Raw genomic sequence first — 18,533 nt, 5'->3', positions numbered from 1 at the left:
AAACCACCTGTGGTACAATTGCCATACTACAAAGAATTAGAGCTTATCTCATGATCACACTATTTTCACACACAGTGCCAGGAAGTCAAATTTGCATAGTGCATTTCAATAGTTGAATAATCTCTCCACTTCTTTACAAACAAGTGTTAGAGAATGGAAAAAAACAAATTGTCTTTTCAACAAAAGACTATACAAGCTCTTTTACATCCAATACACATCAGGCTGTACTTGCCCAAGACATACCACAGGTAATGGTGCCCTTTCGACACGGGTAGTTAAGGGATTCACACACACACACACACACACACACACACACACATATATATATATATATATATATATATATATATATATATATATATATATAATACATACATATTGAAATGACTGCGTTTGGCTGGCAACCAGTTCAGGGTGTCCACTGCCCGATGATTGCTGGGTTGGGCTCCAGCACCCCCGCGACCCTACTGAGGATAAGCGGTGTGGCTAATGAGATGAAATGAGATATAATACATACATATTGAAATGACTGCGTTTGGCTGGCAACCAGTTAAGGGTGTCCCCTGCCCACAGCCCAATGATTGCTGGGATGGGCTCCAGCACTCTCGTGACCCTACTGAGGATAAGCTGTGCAGCTAATGAGATGAGATGAGATATTGAAATGAGAGGTTATTGACACACATATTTGTTATTTGCAACAAGTCTTCAAACAAGTCAGGTGAATCTTTGTTATGCCAACAAGTCATGAAAGTATACGAGTTGCTCTCCAACAAAAAGAATATAACTGCACACCCGTCCCAGTTTTTCCCCCATTATCCAAAATAAAGGCAAGAAAAATGATTTATTTTGTTTTGTTGTGTTTTTGAAAATATGTTTTCATGTGGACAATTTTCAAATTTGCAGTACAAACCTACAGTATTGCCTTTATTCATATTTTCTTTGTCATTCGATTGTTTCAGGTTGAACCTAATTTGCATGTTTTCACAGAAAATAGAATTGTCTGAACCTAACTTTGCAGACATGAGATGTTTCTGCCCAACAAAAAAGTTCCGGTGGCTGTTAATATAGCTTGCTAGTTTATTTTTTTTATTATATTTTTGCTATATTTACTAAACATGATTTTAATCTTTTAGATAAGTATATTTCTTTTCTAAACGTTATTCATATTCAAAACCATTATTTATAATGAGCAACATGTAAGTCACATGGACTTTGACAGATAATCAAATTTGAAAGATTTGATTTGCTTCCAAAATGCAAAAAACGATGTTAAAATTGTAAAATTCAAATACATTTAAACATAAAATAAATAGTACTTTTTATTTCCATAAGAATAAGAAAAATGTTAAATTGAAATTCTGTATTTATACATGATCACGCACATTTTCTTTTACCTAAAAAACAATTCAAAGTTCGGATGCGCATTTGGGAAATGATTGGTCAGTCAAAAAAATTCCCGACCACAATTGCAGAAATTTGGATCCAACGGGAATCGAACCCTGGTTACGTCAGTGACAGTTCGAAATCCTAAACACTAGACCACCAGTGATATAGATGACTCTCAGAAAAGGTTTTTATCACACTATCGGCATTCGCAGTACCAGAGATGAGTACTATAGAATGGGTAAAGCAAAATGTCAGACTATAGATTTGAAAAAACTCAAATAGGCACGACAAAGAAAACAACTCCTTAGTGCAGACCTGGGCACTCCGGTCCTGGAGGGCCATACGTCCTGCCAGATTTTGAAGTTTGCTCTTCTTTAACTCAGGTGATACAAATTATAACCTCGTTAGCAAGCTAGCAAGTGCTCGTTAACGATACTGGTGATTGGAATCACCTGTATTGGATCAGAGAAACCTCAAAAATCATGCAGAACATATGGCCCTCCAGGACCGGAGTGCCCAGGTCTGCCTTAGTGTATCTAATGATGAATCAGACTTTGAAGGATACATACTCAACATTTGTCACTTAAAGGCTTAGTTTGAGCTGAGGAAAAAACCCAAAATGTAATACAGACGCTCCACCACTTACGACCATTCGACAAAAGAAAAACGGTAGATTAGAGAAAAAAAAATCGGGATGTCGAAAAATATAAGTTAGATTTTGTATTATGAGCACATTTTTCCGAGTACAGGACAATACTGTAGTGCTTCTTTCTACCGGCACGTGGCGCTGTGAGAGGTCACTCAGCATCCACCCGGAAGTTAAAAAATCTGCTTCTTCTTCCTAGATCGTGTGTAAACATTCTATACTGTATCTCCAGCGCGCTAAGAACTTTGACATTGTTATTGTTTACTATCTCGTGCATCCATTCAATATGGTTGGTGTGAAGTGTAAAGAAGGGGAGAGTCGTTTCTTTTAAAATGAAAATGAAATAAGAAAGCTTGATGCGGTTGAGAAGATGGTTGGAAGGCTTTTTTTTGGTCCACTCTAACATGGAGGAGGAAGTCGCCTAACTCCTAAAGCTTATCTTCCAAAAGTAAGTTAAACTTAACTTTATTTTTCTTTATCGAGCAAATTATTTTAATGAAATGTTCATTTTTTTATTACAAAAGAATAGAGGTTACTTATATAAACCTTAAACATACAAACTATAGCACTGAAGCAACTTACAAACAAATTAAACTAACGAACAATCGTCCAGAACCTATCTTGTTTGTTTAGTAGGGCAGCGTCTGTACTCCTATTTAATAACTAATTAGACCTAAGCGATGTGCGTTATACACTAATGCACCTTATACACGTAACCTATTGAGCAAAAATAGAACAAAACAAATGCTAAGATGGTAAATGGTCTGTATTTATATAGCGCTTTTCAATGCGCCTCCCAAAGCGCTTTACAATGTGCTTCACACTTACCCATTCACACAAACACTCACACACCAATAGCAGCCATGCAAGGCGCCGACCTGCTTATTGGGGCATTAGGGATTCAGTGTCTTGCCCAAGGACACTTCGACTTATAACACGGAGGAGCCAGGAATCGAACTCAAAATATTTCACTTTTATACAACATTTTTCTTACCGGACTTTTATATTATTTCCTTCTTTTCATTTTCTTTTTTAATTCACACCTTGGAGCAGAAAAGTTCTTAGCCTTTTACTGTGCTCTCTTGCAGGGAAAATGTCAAACACACGCACTGCTAGGAAGAGGCAGCAGCTCAATAACTTGGTTGCCATGGTGACGCAGCTAGCCAAACCCGGAAACACCGTAGTGGATTTCTGCAGTGGAACGGTGATTCTTAAATGTCTTATTTTATATGTTAATTCTTTGGATGTATCCCTGTCTTGTTCGTTCACATAGAACACTTTGCTCGTCTGTGCACTGAACCTCAATTAATGGATATTGATTAGCTGATTTTGAGTATTTACTCACAGCAATTTGCGGTATTACTCGAGTAATGCAATCAAAAGTTCATTGCTTTTCCCCCCCTCTTTGTGTTTGACAGGGTCATGTGGGCATCGTTCTGGCTCATGCTCTCCCACGGTGCAAGGTAACATTTGCTTTGTGAAACCACAGGAGCGAGTGGCCGAGAACTTTTAACTAAAGCATTCATTTGGATTCTAGGTCATCCTCATAGAAAACAAGGAAGAATCTCTGATCAGGGCACACAATCGAAGCATAGAACTCGGTCTCGAAAATATTGGCTTCATCCAGGCAAACTTGGATTATTTCACAGGACCTTTTCAAATAGGCGTAAGTAAATTTTTCTGTATTTCTTCAACCCAATACAAATAACTGATAACTTTTGAGTAATCGTACCGGTTAAATGAAATTATCTTCCCTCTGAAAATCATGTAAATGCGGCTCTTTGGCACTCCTTAGTGGCTCTCAGGCGCTTTTTCAAAAATGTTTGATAATGGAAAATTATGGTTTTTGTAGGACTAACATGACACATTCTTCGCGTTCTCCAATGAATACCGATATATTCAGTATGTTTTTGTAGTGGTTAGCGCATTTCCCCGGCAAAGGTTCCCCGGTTGAAGACTGACTGGAAACATATGTTGGCCTGGAGAAGCATGGGTGCCACCAGGCTGTACTTGCCCAAGACAGACCACAGGAAATGATGCCCCTATGACCCAAGTAGATCAGGGATCCAACCAACCATCTGTATAAGTATGTGTTGCCCTCCCTATAAGGCTTATACCGTATACTTTTTTTGCAGCTCCAAACATATACATAACATTTTGGGTTGCCAACCCTTGGCTTAAATCATTTGTTTCATTGAAACTTTGTTTATGATTTTGTTGGGGTTTGGTCTGAAATGTTATTTATGTAAATTACTTTGTTTATAATGGTAATTTATTTTTTCTAAGTATGTACTTTATTTACCCCTAAAGTATGAAACTGTAATGTGTATACTGTATCTATAATGAAATAATGGGTAGGTAGGGAAGTGGTTGTTTAGTTTGGGCCGTCGGTTAGTTAGTTATTTAGTTAATTTAGCATATTTGGCTGCAAACAGAATTGTATACAATTACTTATTATTACTTGGCCACATTGGTTCTTAAGCTGGTGTTTTTTACATTGTTTGACTGCTTACCTAGCTACCTACCTGATAAAGCTAGTCAAGTCAAGTCATGTTTATTTGTATAGCCCTTAATCACTAAGTGTCTCAAAGGGCTGCACAGACCACAGATTATTGTAAACCACAGACTATTATTACACCATCCCCTGAAGTCATTTGTTTAAGTAGCTCATCTGTTTACCCAAGCATTGTGTACATACCTAGTTTGATTTATTGGTTGTCTATCTTTTGGGCTATTTGGATACTGTATATGCCATGATTTTTTTGGTATGTCCAGCTGCTGCCTCTGAGCAAAGTAATCTGCCAGTGAACAGACATTTAGGAATCTTAAAATTCTCTTTTCGGTCATTATATGCACTATTGTTTCCGAACAAACACGGCCAAGTTCTGAGGGAAAGAAGCAGTCTTCCAAAAAATACTCTTTTGTTAACATTACACAATAGATCCTTTTTTTAAACCTCCCCATGCATAATGCATGATCCTTACCGATACAATGCCGAAGTTGGATATACGTGAAGCAGTACGACATGATGCTGATCCAAATAAGGACTGTTCGTCCTTGACCGAGGTCTCCGCTCGACTGAGTGTCATCATAATTATGCAAAGCATCCAAGTGTCAATGCATGAGATGAATTCGCTTTTCTGAAGATGTGTTTCTTCTCTCCTCGTTTATGCCGGAAAATGCCAGGCAGTGAATGTCCTGTCTGAACGTAGTCTGAGAGAGCTTTTCATTTTCTGAAGTGGTTCTTTAATCGTCAGCTTTTTAGAGCTGGCCCCTTCTGTCAAGCACAGCGTGCCACTGTTATTAAAGAGACGAAGGGGGGCTTGGCCCGGGAAATGGAGGCTGAAGGACTGTCAGGTGTAAAAGTATCGCTGAGTCCTGAAGAATTCTTCCTGCGGACAATTTGTTGCAATTTTGTTACCTTTTGCAGGGAGATGGTAAGATAGAAAAACGGAACAAAATTTTGATATGTAACAATGTATTATCGCATAAACTGACTAAAAGTGAACTGATCAGCTCAAAATTCACATCCACTGATGCGGGGGAACCGTATGGCCTTGTGCAGCGTGCCTCAGGAAATCGCCATTTTTTCTTTGCACAAAAGCAAGCCATATGTTTGCTTTCTTCCAGTGATCAGCCAGGTAACTAACATTCATTTTTATTAGTACGTGCAGCAGCACATTATTTTTTGGGGGGGTTTGTATTGTAATCTGCTTACAGGGAAATATATTTAGTAACTTACAGTGATACCTTTTACTTTAATTCGTTCTGGGAGTAGCTTTCTAGCCTGAAAACTCGTTAGTAGAGACCGTTTTGTATTTAAATATGCTAATCCGTTCCAAGCCCTGTAAAAATACAGTAACACATTTTTTTTAAATCGTAAAAGAGGATCAGAATGTTAGGAATTAAATATTAAAATATGTATCGTTTACCAAATTGTTCGAATTAGTTATCCGACTCCATTAACCAAACACAACCTACATTCACCTAACAATGCACGTTCGTTTCTTGATGGAAAAATGAACAAAAGACCGGCATTTTCACACGGGGGCAGATTTAATTTCTTAAGTAAATTAGCTAAGTGAACTCCATTGAATATATGGCCGAATTAGTGTCGTTCAAGTCTCTGTCAAGCCTCCTCTCTCGATCTTCTGCTTCCTTTTTCTCGACCCACGTCTTTTCCGCAACCCGGTGTGCCGGCTCCTCCCATGGTCGTGCCAGGAAAGCCCCCGCGTGGGGTCCACCCCCTCGCCTCTATGTCTGGAGAAACTAAAAACAGCAGAGCGTTTATCAAAACAACTTCTCCAAACAATGCCTGCCGTCCTGCGTCAGAGTCCTGTTATCAACAGAACTAAACAAAACATTCCGCATTCGGATCTGCGTGACCAGTCAATGGACTTCAGCCTACTCGGTGAAAATCTTCATTGCATTCGATAAGTGTAACTTGTATTTAATCGTATAAAGTCCTTTATAGTAAAATGTATAAAATCCTTCAGAACATGAAATAAATACATGTTAAAGTAAGAATGCTGCACAATAAGCACAAAACAGGAAGCACACAATGTAAAAAAAAACCTAATAATAAAGGAAAAATAAAAATATTTTTATGTGTTTTTGCCTCGCGTTTGTTGAAAAACTGATCCAATGATGTCTGGTTTTGCCGGCTTTTGAAAATCCGTCAGAAATGCGTGAGGTAGACGTAGCAATAGGCTGACTTGTCGACTCTTTTTTCGGGTGATTCCTTTCCACAAATTTCGAGTCTTTTTGCCGGAATGTTTAATTTTGGCTGATCAAATGACGGCAGCGTCTTGCCGGAAATCCCCCTCTTTCTCGTCTGAGAACTCTGAACTGTGAAGGTGACACAAAGAGCATGCTGGGAGCACATGTGCCGATGGTCGCAAGCATGTTCACTGGTTGCCGGGCAGATTTGAAGCGATACCCAGTTTGTTTACTTTAGGGAAACTGGGTATCGCACGTACTGTACTGTATTTTTGACTTTGTCTTATGTCTTGATAAATGCACATTCAAGTTTAAAAATGGCATTTGAAAATTGCAAAATACACAATTCACACCAGATGTCTTCTTTGAAAGGTACTGGTGAAAAAGGAAAATTGGCTTTGAAAGCCCTTTAAAGTGCTTGAATTTGGCCACGAAAAATATATAGTAGTTTTGTGATTAAGGGCTATATAAATAAATGTGACTTGACTTGACAAAAAATGTGTAAAAGCACTGTGTTAGGGAAACAACACAGAAGTTTTTTAACCTATGCGCACTCTAAAAGACTCAGTGATCTGTACCACAACTCACCCAAAATCCACCCGGGATTGCCTGGAACTCACCCGACAACCAAACAAATGCACTTTCGCAGTGTCAGTAAAGCCAACTTTTGTAAATGTGAGCCAGGCGTATCAGCTTTTCCACAGCCGAGCCGGCCGTCATTTGTCTTGCATCTTCATTTGTCACCTAAACATTTTCCAAGGCGATATCGCTGCCAGGGCTGCAGCTCTGCAAGCGTGCGATTGTTCGGAAAAAGATCAACAGCCAAGAGCGAATGTGCAAATTGATGGGGTGAAGACCGATTTCTTACATTTGTATGAGCTTCACATAACCTCAGTGTGTGTCTTACCTTCAGTTTGCAGGAGATTGAACATAAGGCCAAGGTTCAGTAAGAATCCTTGGTCTGGTTGTGATTGCAGACCTGACATCTGCATTGTCAACATCTACCTTAACAAGGATACATAAATGGTGCAATTAAGTATAAATCCTTCTGCTGCTAAAAAAGTGCAAAGGTGCAGATGCACGAAAATTCAAAATACTTGAGTACACGCTTTAAAAACAAGCCCTTACTTCATCTGCAGACCTTGTTTATTTTTATTATAATCTTTCCTAATGTATCACATTTTAATTTATTTCTCCATCAATAAGAGTTAAAAAATTGTTAAATTGACATTGTGTATTCTTTAAAGCCTTCTAGTAGTAAAAAAAAAGTAATTCATTTAAAAATTAAGAGTGTTTATTTGATTAAGAAGAAAATATACATGAACATTATTATAAAAATGCATTTTTAAAAAATATTTTAGGTGGAGTAATTTGCATGTATTTGTGAAAGGCTGTGCAAAAAATGCTAAGAATAATAGTGTAATTTGGCCACTCCATGGTTTGTATTCCCTCCTTGTTGTTTTTACCACTCATTTTTGGTTGCACTACACAATACAGCACCATCTAGTGGTCAAATATTACACGATGTCCCTTTAAAATGAGCCAAAATAATTACATACAACAAAAGGGAAATCAAGATAGTCTTTGATTCTGGGTAATTAGATGTTTAATTGATTTCAAGTGAAGAAAAAAAGCCCAACTTCAAAATATTTTTGAAGGAAACATGTTTACAGTACTTTGTGCCACACAGTAATAAACTTAATCGTGTATGTATAAACATTAATCACCCTCCTGCCCCAGAAATAGCCATTTATTTAATAGCCTATGTCCAACCATTTTTTTCATAATCAGCATCAGCTTTAAAGTGATCACAGAAGAAACCTTAAAGGGACAGTGTGTATTATTTGGCACCTCCTAGTGATAGTTAACATAATTCATTAAAAAACAACTGATATAATTTTCTGCCATCTTTGCTATGGTAACGCAAAAACCTCAAAAAGGCTGGGCAGAAAATGAGAAGTAAAATGCTGTGTTTTGGTCACTTTGTCTCCGCAGTTTGTATTCTTCCTTGTGTGTTGTAGCACTCGTTTTCAGTATAGGTCAATAATGCACACAATTTGTTCCCCTTGATTTCCCGATTTAGAAAATGTTCACGTTTTGATTATTTGAATGGCTAATTAATCAAAAATGATTTGATAAATCTCCCAGCCCTTGTTTAAAAAAACCTCAATATTTTATCGTCACGCGTTTATTTTCCTCTTTAAAAAAAGCAAGGGAAAGTCAACTCCCTAACTGAGCTACGGCGTCAAGGTTATATGCTATTATGCCTAACAATCCCAGAAAAAGGTTTTTAGTTCCTACACAAGAATCGTTGTGTACAACTTTTTGAACCATCTGCTGTTTGTGGTCCGAGGTTAAAAAGCAGCCCTTCAAGTAAATTTGAATTACTGTTGTTGTTTTTTCAACGGTTCTGCTTGGTGGGCAGTAAGTGCACGGATCATTCCTCCTTTCAAAGCACGTAGGTGTTTTCAGCACCTGCAATAAATCGTGTACCTCCTCCAAAGTACGCACATTTTGCCTCTTTTTTGCATGAGTAAACTCTTTACCACTCCATAAATATAGGGGGGGATAAACGTCCAATTATGGAGACGCGGGCTGGGTAGTATTTCAAATGGACACTATCAAAAATATGTATATATTTTTTAATATGCTTTCTGTTTAGCTTAAATTTTGTCAGAAAGTTAGCAAATTGGGCATTGGACCAAAACTGTACACTATAAAAACCATAAAATCACTTCCTATGTAGAGAAAATGTTAGTGCGAACGGTGTCCCATCCAAATTAATTGGACATACCCTCATATTTATCATGAAGGAAGCAATATTCCAAACTTGTTTGATTTTTAGCTTTAAATAATTGATTTTGCGCTTCTTTGATTTGTATACCGATTGATCAGTCCAGAAAGAAAATAATATCAGAACCCAAATGAATAATGGAGAGACACTGGTGAAGAGAGCAAAAGCTATTTGCGCGTCCTTTTTAAAGTGTGATGAGGTCACGGTCACCGGAGGCGGGTCCTGTGACCGGTTAGTTCCTGTTGATGCTTTTTAAAATCAATGTCTCCAGTTGGTTTATTTAAATTATTGTAATAATTATTATTGGTTATAATCGGCAAACTTTCATTAAGTTGAATAATTCCTGGCATGAACATGTCACACAGATGCCGAACATGAATCTTTTGATTATGCATTTGAACACTTTGGGGATTCTTTATTATACAGCTGAAGAGTCTGGTCACTTCCCGCGAATTGATTATGGTTCTTTTGAGGTGTTGGTAGAATCAGCGGTTGGAAAAAGGTTAGGGGAAATGGATTTGTGGCGGTGTAGTTCCTCTACATTTATAAGACCTATATATCTTGATATTTTATTCCCCAAATGTTAAATTTGCATATTCCACACTTTACACTAGCCAACGATAGTAAAAACACCTACATTTTTCATTTAATTATCTTTTTTTTTTTAAGTTTAATAAATTTAGTTGGGATTTAAAGGTTTTGTCCCAACGTCTGCAAAGATAATCATTTTTTTAATCTTGGAGAACAACAAAAACAACGATTTACTGTGGAGAATCTTAAATTAATTTTATTCAAAAGGTCTCTGAACAATTGATAGTAAAAGTAGTGAATCATTAAAGAATGAATGATCTTTTAGTTGTAAATAATAGATATTGTTTTGATTAATTAATTTTTTCGCCTCTGATGGTCACTATGTTTTGTGTATTGTTACCCAATGCAAAATCTATTGCACCCTGGTCATCCTGGAGGGAGGATTACCCCCTCTCAAGGTTTCTTATTTTCCTCATGTTGAGTTTGAGTTTTTCCTTGCCAGCATGTTGGTTGAGGATCAGGGGATGATGTAATTGTCACCTATGCTGTCATTGGAGACATTTTCGGATTAAGGTCCATACAAATAAATGTGACTCGAATTGACTCTAAAGCGGACTTTTAGAGGACATTGAGACATTTTGCTAGTCTTCTTTTAAAAGGAGAGTGTGTAATATTTAGCTCCTGCTCGTGGTAGAACAACTTTATTCATAAATGATTTTTTAGAAATGAGCAAAAATACACGGACTATAATATCAATGTCCCTTTTTTTAAATAGTCGGTGGTCGAAAAATATGTTTTTATTTTGAACGACATGAGATGACATAATTGCTGCTACCCGAACAGAAACAAAAACCTAGCGGAAGGCTGGGAAATAAAAATGAGAACATTATGTGTGGTTCTGTCCTTTTGAGCCTCTAATTTTTGGCTGCACTTGAATACAGCGACATCTAGTGGTCAAATAATACACACTGTTACTTTAAGTAAAATGATATACTCACATACATACGTACCATAAAATTTGGTTTACTTATTTGAACTAAAAAAGTCATTATTAAATATAATAAAAATAACCAATTATAATAATGAATTTCAATGAGCCTTCTTGTCAGCCATCAGAACTTTTTTAATTATCTTCTACTAAACATTAAAGGGACAGTGTGTAATATTTAGTGCCTCCTAGTGGTACAAAAAACTCCCGAGTAGTATAAAAAAACCTTGATTTAAATACTAAGCAAAAATACATGAACAATCATAACAAAGTTGATTTTCATTAAAGGAATCATAGGCAGAATAATTCATTTCTTTTTCCATAGTGAAATCCCCACCTAATAGTCGCCACCTTGTTTGTCTGGCATCTTGCTGCTACGCTGTGCGCTGTGGTTATCGTTTGCATTAGACAATGCAGTGCCATTTAGGTCAAATGTTACACACTAGGACTTTAACCTATCCTTCAAAGACATCTTCACGTCTCATTACTGCTTTTGTGTTTTAATGAGGTTTACTGTCATTCATTTAATCTATTGTTAAAACTCCTTTTGATTTAAGTAATTTGACCCCGGTTCGAGACCCGGGTGGAAACTTTCTTGGCCTGGAGAGGGATGGATGCCACCAGGCTGCACTTGTTCAAGACACAACACAGGAAATGGTGCCCCTAAGACCCTAGTGGATAAGGGAGCCTCTACCACCACCCAAATTGACTCCAAGAAATGCACTTTGTGTCTAATCTGGTTTGCATTAGGGTAGAATATGATTTCTTATAAATAATAATTCAGGAAAAAATTAATCCGATGTACTAAAAAGTTTCGTCGCAAACTTTCACTGATGCAGATGCCCCAAGCAAGAACACGTCCTCCTCAAAATTGGCCTGGAAAATCCCCGCCTGTGCAGACTTTGTGAGATATTTGGACTGGGGAGGCTTGGCTGAAGCGTGACTTTGTGGGTTTTGGCCATGCTCGTTGTGATTGCACTGTTGTCTCTCTCTGGCTCTAAAGTTACGCTCCTTGCTATTGCTGTCAAGGCAACCCCCAGTGGTTTTCAGACTTCCGGACGCCGAGTGACACATTCTTGGAAGGTTCTTTTTGTGGTTGTGTGAGTGGGATGGCACTAATTTCAATGCAGGAAGCGGGGATGCTATTGATAATCACCGGTTTTCTTTAGTGAATGCACAAAAGAACCACCTGGAGTACAAACAAGCTTTTTGATAAATACTTCTACTGATGGGAAGCCAAGTGCCAATTGCTTGGGGTTGACTCACATGTTTATACTTCCTGAGAGGTACTGTCATGCGTCTTTGGATGAAAATAAAATCGCATGACATTATTTAGTTCATGTCCAGTTAGGCGGGGGGGACAATACGATAACATACAGTTGTTGTCAAAAGTTTACATACACTTGTGAAAAACAATGTCATGGCTCTCTTGAATTTTCTACAAACCTCATTTATCTCTGATAGAGTGATTGTAACAGATAGTTCTTTGTCACAAAAAATACATTTATGAAGTTTGGTTCTACTATGACTTTCTTATGGGTTAACAGAAAAAGTAGTAAAATCTGCTGGTTCAAAAATATACATACAGTAACATGAATTAGCAATTTTGGTGACTTAAAAAGTTGTGTCACTGAAATGAGCTTCATTGTACTGCCTCTTAACTTCTTGTGAGGGATTATGCGTGACTATAGGTGGTGACTTCTCTGAGGCCATTTAAACACGGCTCATTGGATGCAAACGCCCACAAACGCTACAATGAGAAAGTCAAAGGAGCTCAGCATGGATCTGAAAAAGCAAATAATAGCAAATAATTGACTTAAACAAGTCAGGAAAGTCATTTGGAGCCATTTCAAAGCTGCAGGTCTCCAAAGCAACAGTGCAAACAAATGTTTGTAAGTATAAAGTGCTTGGCACTGTTTTGTCACTGCCACGATCAGGAAGATACGCAAGCTATCACCTGCTGCTATGAGAAAATTGTTCAAGAGGGTGTAGATTGAACCGAGAATTATCAAAAAACAGATCTGCCAAGAATTAGAAGCTGCTAGAACACAGGTGTCAGTGTCCACAGTCAAGCGTGTTTTGCATCTCCATGGACTGAGAGGCTCCCAGGCAAGAAGGAAGCCCTTGTTCCAAAAGTGGCACCTTAAGGCTCAACTGAAGTTTGCTGCTCATCAGATGGACAAAGATAAGACATTCTGGAGGACAGTTCTGTGGTCAGACAAAACAAAAATCGAGCTATTGGGCAGCCTCTCAGTCGATGAAGATGCAAGACACGCTTGACTGATGACACCTGTGTTCCAGCAGCTTCTAATTCTTGGCAGATCTGCTTTTTGGTGACTCTCAGTTCAATCTTCACCCAGCTGCTTTGAAATGGCTCCAAGTGACTTTCCTGACTTGTTCCTGATTCGCTTTTTCAGATCCATGGTGAGCTCCTTTGACTTTCTCATTGTAGTGTTTGTCATCCAATGAGCCGTATCTAAACGGGCTCAGAGAAGTCACCAGCTGTAGTCACTCATAATCACTCACAAGAGGTTAAGAGGCCATGCTATGAAGCTCATTTCACTGACACAACTTTCTAAGTCACCAAAATTGCTCATTTGTGTTGCTGTATGTATATTTTTGACCCAACAGATTTGACTACTTTTTCTGTTAACCCATAATAAAGTCATAAAAGAACCAAACCTCATGACTGTTTTTTTGTGACAACGAACTATCTCTTTCAATCACTCTATCAGAGAAATCAGAGTTGTAGAAATAACTGGAAACTCAAGAGAGCCATGACATTGTTCTTCACAAGTGTATGTAAACTTTTGACCACAACCGTATCGTTCAGAATGTTCATGAAATTGTGAACCTAAAAAAAATTATGGTAGTTTATGTTTTTATTTTTCCCCAGTCACATTTTATTCCAGCAATCAGTGATTCGTTCATTAATGTATTTACTTTTAATGTTAAAGAGGTCTCTCGAACGCACACGTTGGCACACAAGCACTGGTTGATCCTGATCCACAATAAACACAAAATATGTTGGATTGTCTATCTGTTTATTTTTAAATAACGTTTGCTGATTCAAATTCCTTCAGCAATCATTGATTCATTTGATCATCTATTTATTCATTTGGTGTTTCACTGTCCTTCTGTTATTTATTGTTAAAAGCACAACAAAGGAAACAACTCGTTTGTGTATCTGGTGTATCTGATGATAAATTGGACTTTGTGTTTATATATTTCAGGACCACTTTCTGTTTTCTACATTCTCTAACATTCATTTCTGGCACCGTGAATAAAAACAGTGTGATAATGAGATAAAACAAATGCCTTTTCACATGTCATCTGTATCACTGATGGTCTTGTGGACTCGTTCTTGCTTCAGAACCATGTAGAGATCTGCTTCCAATTTTTTGTCTAATGCAGACAAACATGGCGGCGACTATAAGCAACGCTTTAATGCTAGGACCTTAACTTGGCCTTCTCGGCCTTTTGGCTAAGATCAAGTGTAGTATTGAAATCTTTGATTTTTGCATTTCGGAGATGGAATATGAGCTTGCTCTGTCCACTCCACGCATCGGCCCGGTATTGCAGTACCTCCGGGAACGGTGCATTCGCAATGATCGCAGCAAGGCTTTAGGGCTAGGACCTTAGCTTGGCTTTTTGGCTGAGAGTAAGTGTCCCGGCTCCTAGGCTTTGTAGCGTATTATGAACTGACCGATAACGGATAATGGATAATGAATAACGAAGATAGATCAATAACCCTTAAAAACCCCAAACCCCAAACCCACCATAATACCCTGATGAGAAGCTATGACTCTAATCAAGAAAAAAAATCCCACTTCTTAAATTCATCCACTGAAAGGAATGTGCAGTTTAACACAGATTTAGTAGAATATTTTCACCTTTTTTGAAGAAACAAAATGACCAGAATTATCAAAACGAATTCAGGTAACGTATATGTTCGCATGTAAGTCTACAGCACGGACAGATGACTCTATAAAACGGTTTTTAAATAGCCCCATACTAAAATAAATTCAAAATGCCTGTAAACTTCAGTGATTATTTAACTATGTATCTAATTAAGATCAATACACTGGTAAAAAGCTAAAATTGTAATGTTTTTAAACCATTTACTGTACCGTCCGGGAGCGTCTGAATGGCAGACACTCGTACACCATTTTGTATTTCACCATTGTTCCCTTTTCGACGATCGTTGTCATTCTTTTCCACTTCTCCTTCACTAATTTTTGGGGACCCTTTATTATGAACAAAGGAAATAAAAACAAAAAAATATAATAAAACGAGATGTGATTCCGTTTGAACAGGTAGAAAAGATCAAACGGGACATTATTGGCATCTACTGTTAAAGAATGTAATCTACCTTCTGTTTTTTCTTCTTCTAAGCACTATTTTTCTACGGCAAAGGCCTGCAACCCACTAAAAACGTGTCCAGGTCCCTGCCCACTAGTTGAGAAACACTGCTCTGGTGGCAAGGGTTTGGCGCTCTCACAGCCGCAACCCGGGTTCAATTCCCGTTGCATACAATGTTTTTCAATTTTGTTCAGCGATATTTTTCCATTGATCCATCTATGCGCAAATACAGTAGTTTACCGTAAAGCCTATGTTAGTAAAGCACGCATTCCAATATGATTCACATTGTTTTGCAGTATGTGTGGCACACTGTGGGTTAAAAGGCGCCATTTCAAATTTCCAGGCGATTTGGGGTTTTTTGTCCGAAAAATACGTTACTTTTTCGAGTTGAATCTCTCTGCTAATCTGTGTCCACTGTCAGTAAAGCTTTTGTTTTGTAGCTCTTATTATGATGCATCAGCATGGGCAGGCTTGGAGCTCAACAGGTAGCCATGCCTCATTGCCTCGCATCAGAGAACGGCGCCTTAATTGAGTTGTTTTTGTGTTTGCGGCAGGTCGCGCTCCACGCGTGCGGCGTGGCAACAGACATGGTGATGGAGCACTGCATCCAGGCGGGCGCCGCTTTCGTCCTCAGCCCCTGTTGCTATGGCTTCATCCAAAACGCAGTGAAATTCACCTTCCCCAGGAGGTTAGTGTTTAACTGCAGCTGCTGTGCCTCAGGCTTTAGCATTGTTAAAGTGCCGAGTGCTTGTTTTAGGGTTTGAATTTCGTAGGTGCAGCTGAACCTCTGTTTACGCTTAAGGATCTCGATTTTCAAAGAATTTTGGTTTATAACTACATTTTTAAGAAAAAATATTATTTTAAGAAACATTTTTTTGTTTTGCTCACACGGTTTTCGCTGTCCATTAGCACTTAGTGTGAAAAGGGTGTCCACACAACACCCGTTTTGGGCCAGCTGCAGAACCAGGGGTCTCTAACTGAAATCAGAGTTCCCTCGGATCCTTGAATAGTCTTAAAAGGCATTGAATTCATTAACAACAAATGGATTAAATCCAAATTTTGAAAGTCTTCAAAATATGAACACATTGCGCAGTCTCCCCGTGTGGAGTTTGCCTGTTCTCCCCACGCCTGCATGGGTTTCCTCCAGGCACTCCGATTTCCTCCCACATTCCAAATACATTTCAGGTTAATTGGCTGGTCCAAATTGTCCCTAGGTATGAATAAGCGAGTGAGGTGTCTTTCCCTGTGTTCCCTGTGACTGGCTGGCAACCAGTTCAGTGTGTCCCCTGCCCACTGCCCAAAGTTAGCTGGGATGGGCTCCAGCACCCCCGCGACCCTACTGAGGATAAGCGGTGCAGATAATGGATTAGGGTGGTCCTTATTTTTCGACTTTTAAAATTTCATGCTCTGACCCCTTGAATATGTTCCAATATATACAAAACGTAATTAGGCAAAGTTTCATCAAAATCAAAGGATATTTAGAGGTCGCTCAAGGCCTCTGAAATTTTGGTATGAAAAATAAGGATTTTTCGCACATTATATCAGACCTAGTGTACAAAGGTACTTGTAACTTTTCTTGTGTTACAATTATAAGCAATGGACTGAAATTGGATGTTCTAAAACGCCGTACACATAGGGTTAAGATTTCCGTTTTTTCTCGAAAATTGCCAAAATTTTACCATTTTGGGAAATTTCAAAGTCGTTGAGCTACCTCTAAATATTATCCAAATTGTTCAAAATTGCACACAGTGTGTTTTTATCGATATAAGAACATATGCGGGGGGTCAGAGCCCAATATTTCCCCCAAAAAAAAATTCGACCCCCATTAAGGACCACCCTATAATGGATGGATGGATAATAACATTTATATTTGTTTGAAATAAAAGGATGAGTAACATTTATCAATTGTCTTTCTTTGACAATTCACTGATTTATCGCGTGACCACAATAACAGAACTATCAAAACGGTTATGTGGTTTCAGTCGGACGCATGTCCTAGGTCTCCCCACAATACACCTAGTAACTTCATACAGAGAGATTTACTTTGGATCATGGGAAAGTGTACATTTCATGAGAAGTGTTTTTCGCTAAAAGCTGTGCCAGGTAATGTGTACGAGGCACAATGTATTGTGTGTAAGAAATACGTATTTGTTTTTGTTTTGTTTCAATTGTGCTTTTTGTCGACTTGGTCTTAAATTTGATTTCAAAAGGCTTTAAAAAAAGTCTTTAAAAGTCTTGACTGGATCTTGCCTTAAGCTGTAGTAACCCTGTCACGTAACTTGGTGGGCCACTGGAGCTAGGGTCTCTTATCATATGTTTTGGGGTATTTTTTTGGTACAATATGTCTCTTTCAACATTTTGGGTCGCCAACACCTCACCTAGACCTACTAAGAGGCCCTAATGCTCACGTCCACATTAGGTGACTAGTAGCTTCGACGACATGTGCCGAATAAAGGCTAGCAACTGCCAGAAACTGTAAACATATGACACCCCATAGCCATATCGCACGAGCTTGATTAGATCCTTCGTACCCCAAAAATTAAAAAAAAAATCTAAAAAAAGGCTTTATGTGGCCCGGCATAAACATAGCCCAATGGTCTTTTTCCTGCATTGTACAGCAATGCTCCGTGTAGCTTCTACGTTGCGTGACCAGACATGAAGAGAAATCTCGTTCTTTGTTCTTAATTCCTTTTAATCCACTACTAAATATCGCTAAAACAGGAACAGCATTTCAATTTAGTGTCATTCTGAGTTGTTTGTGCTGCTGTAGAAATAGCCACTTAAAATATGGAAATATATTTCTAAAGGTTAATTCTTATATGTTAAAGTTTAAATAATTTCAATTCTTATTTGTCATGAAAAGCATTGGCACATTTCCCTGACTCCATTCCACTATTACTTACTATTTTGGCTGTTCTTTTTGGTAGTTTTCATACCCTCGGGTCACCTTCAGGCATTCTTCTCCATATTCCACAGGTGTACACATTCCAGACACTTCACAAGCACACCGTTTTTTTTATGATGTGTGAAAAGCGCTTTTACTTTGAGGTCATTTGAAGTCTTTCCGCCAAACATGAACAGGGTTTGCTTTTAATTAGCCGGAACCA

General features: G+C 38.3%; 2 protein-coding genes and 1 pseudogene across 2 annotated transcripts in view; 2 read left to right on the top strand and 1 right to left on the bottom strand.

The window, feature by feature from the left end:
- The window catches only part of ints12 (integrator complex subunit 12), a 56,171-nt gene extending 50,918 nt beyond the window's left edge, over positions 1-5,253 (bottom strand). The window contains exon 1 of the mRNA XM_088341877.1: positions 5,017-5,253. The gene's annotated coding sequence lies outside the window, so the exon portion shown is untranslated. The remainder of the gene's footprint in view (positions 1-5,016) is intronic.
- Positions 1-18,533, top strand: part of gstcd (glutathione S-transferase, C-terminal domain containing) — a 71,576-nt gene that overhangs the window by 42,835 nt on the left and 10,208 nt on the right. The window contains exons 5-8 of the mRNA XM_088341882.1: positions 3,121-3,236; positions 3,451-3,495; positions 3,570-3,698; positions 15,981-16,114. Coding sequence (XP_088198008.1) covers positions 3,121-3,236; positions 3,451-3,495; positions 3,570-3,698; positions 15,981-16,114 — 424 coding nt within the window. The remainder of the gene's footprint in view (positions 1-3,120; positions 3,237-3,450; positions 3,496-3,569; positions 3,699-15,980; positions 16,115-18,533) is intronic.
- On the top strand, positions 14,529-14,671 carry LOC148361134 (U2 spliceosomal RNA; annotated as a pseudogene).

The sequence above is a fragment of the Urocampus carinirostris genome, chromosome 8, assembly GCF_059441175.1.
Source record: "Urocampus carinirostris isolate Australia breed hairy pipefish chromosome 8, RoL_Ucar_1.0, whole genome shotgun sequence".
In the NCBI taxonomy this organism is placed as follows: domain Eukaryota; kingdom Metazoa; phylum Chordata; class Actinopteri; order Syngnathiformes; family Syngnathidae; genus Urocampus; species Urocampus carinirostris.
The sequence above is the reverse complement of the archived record's forward strand: the minus strand, read 5'-3'. Positions and strand labels throughout refer to the sequence as shown.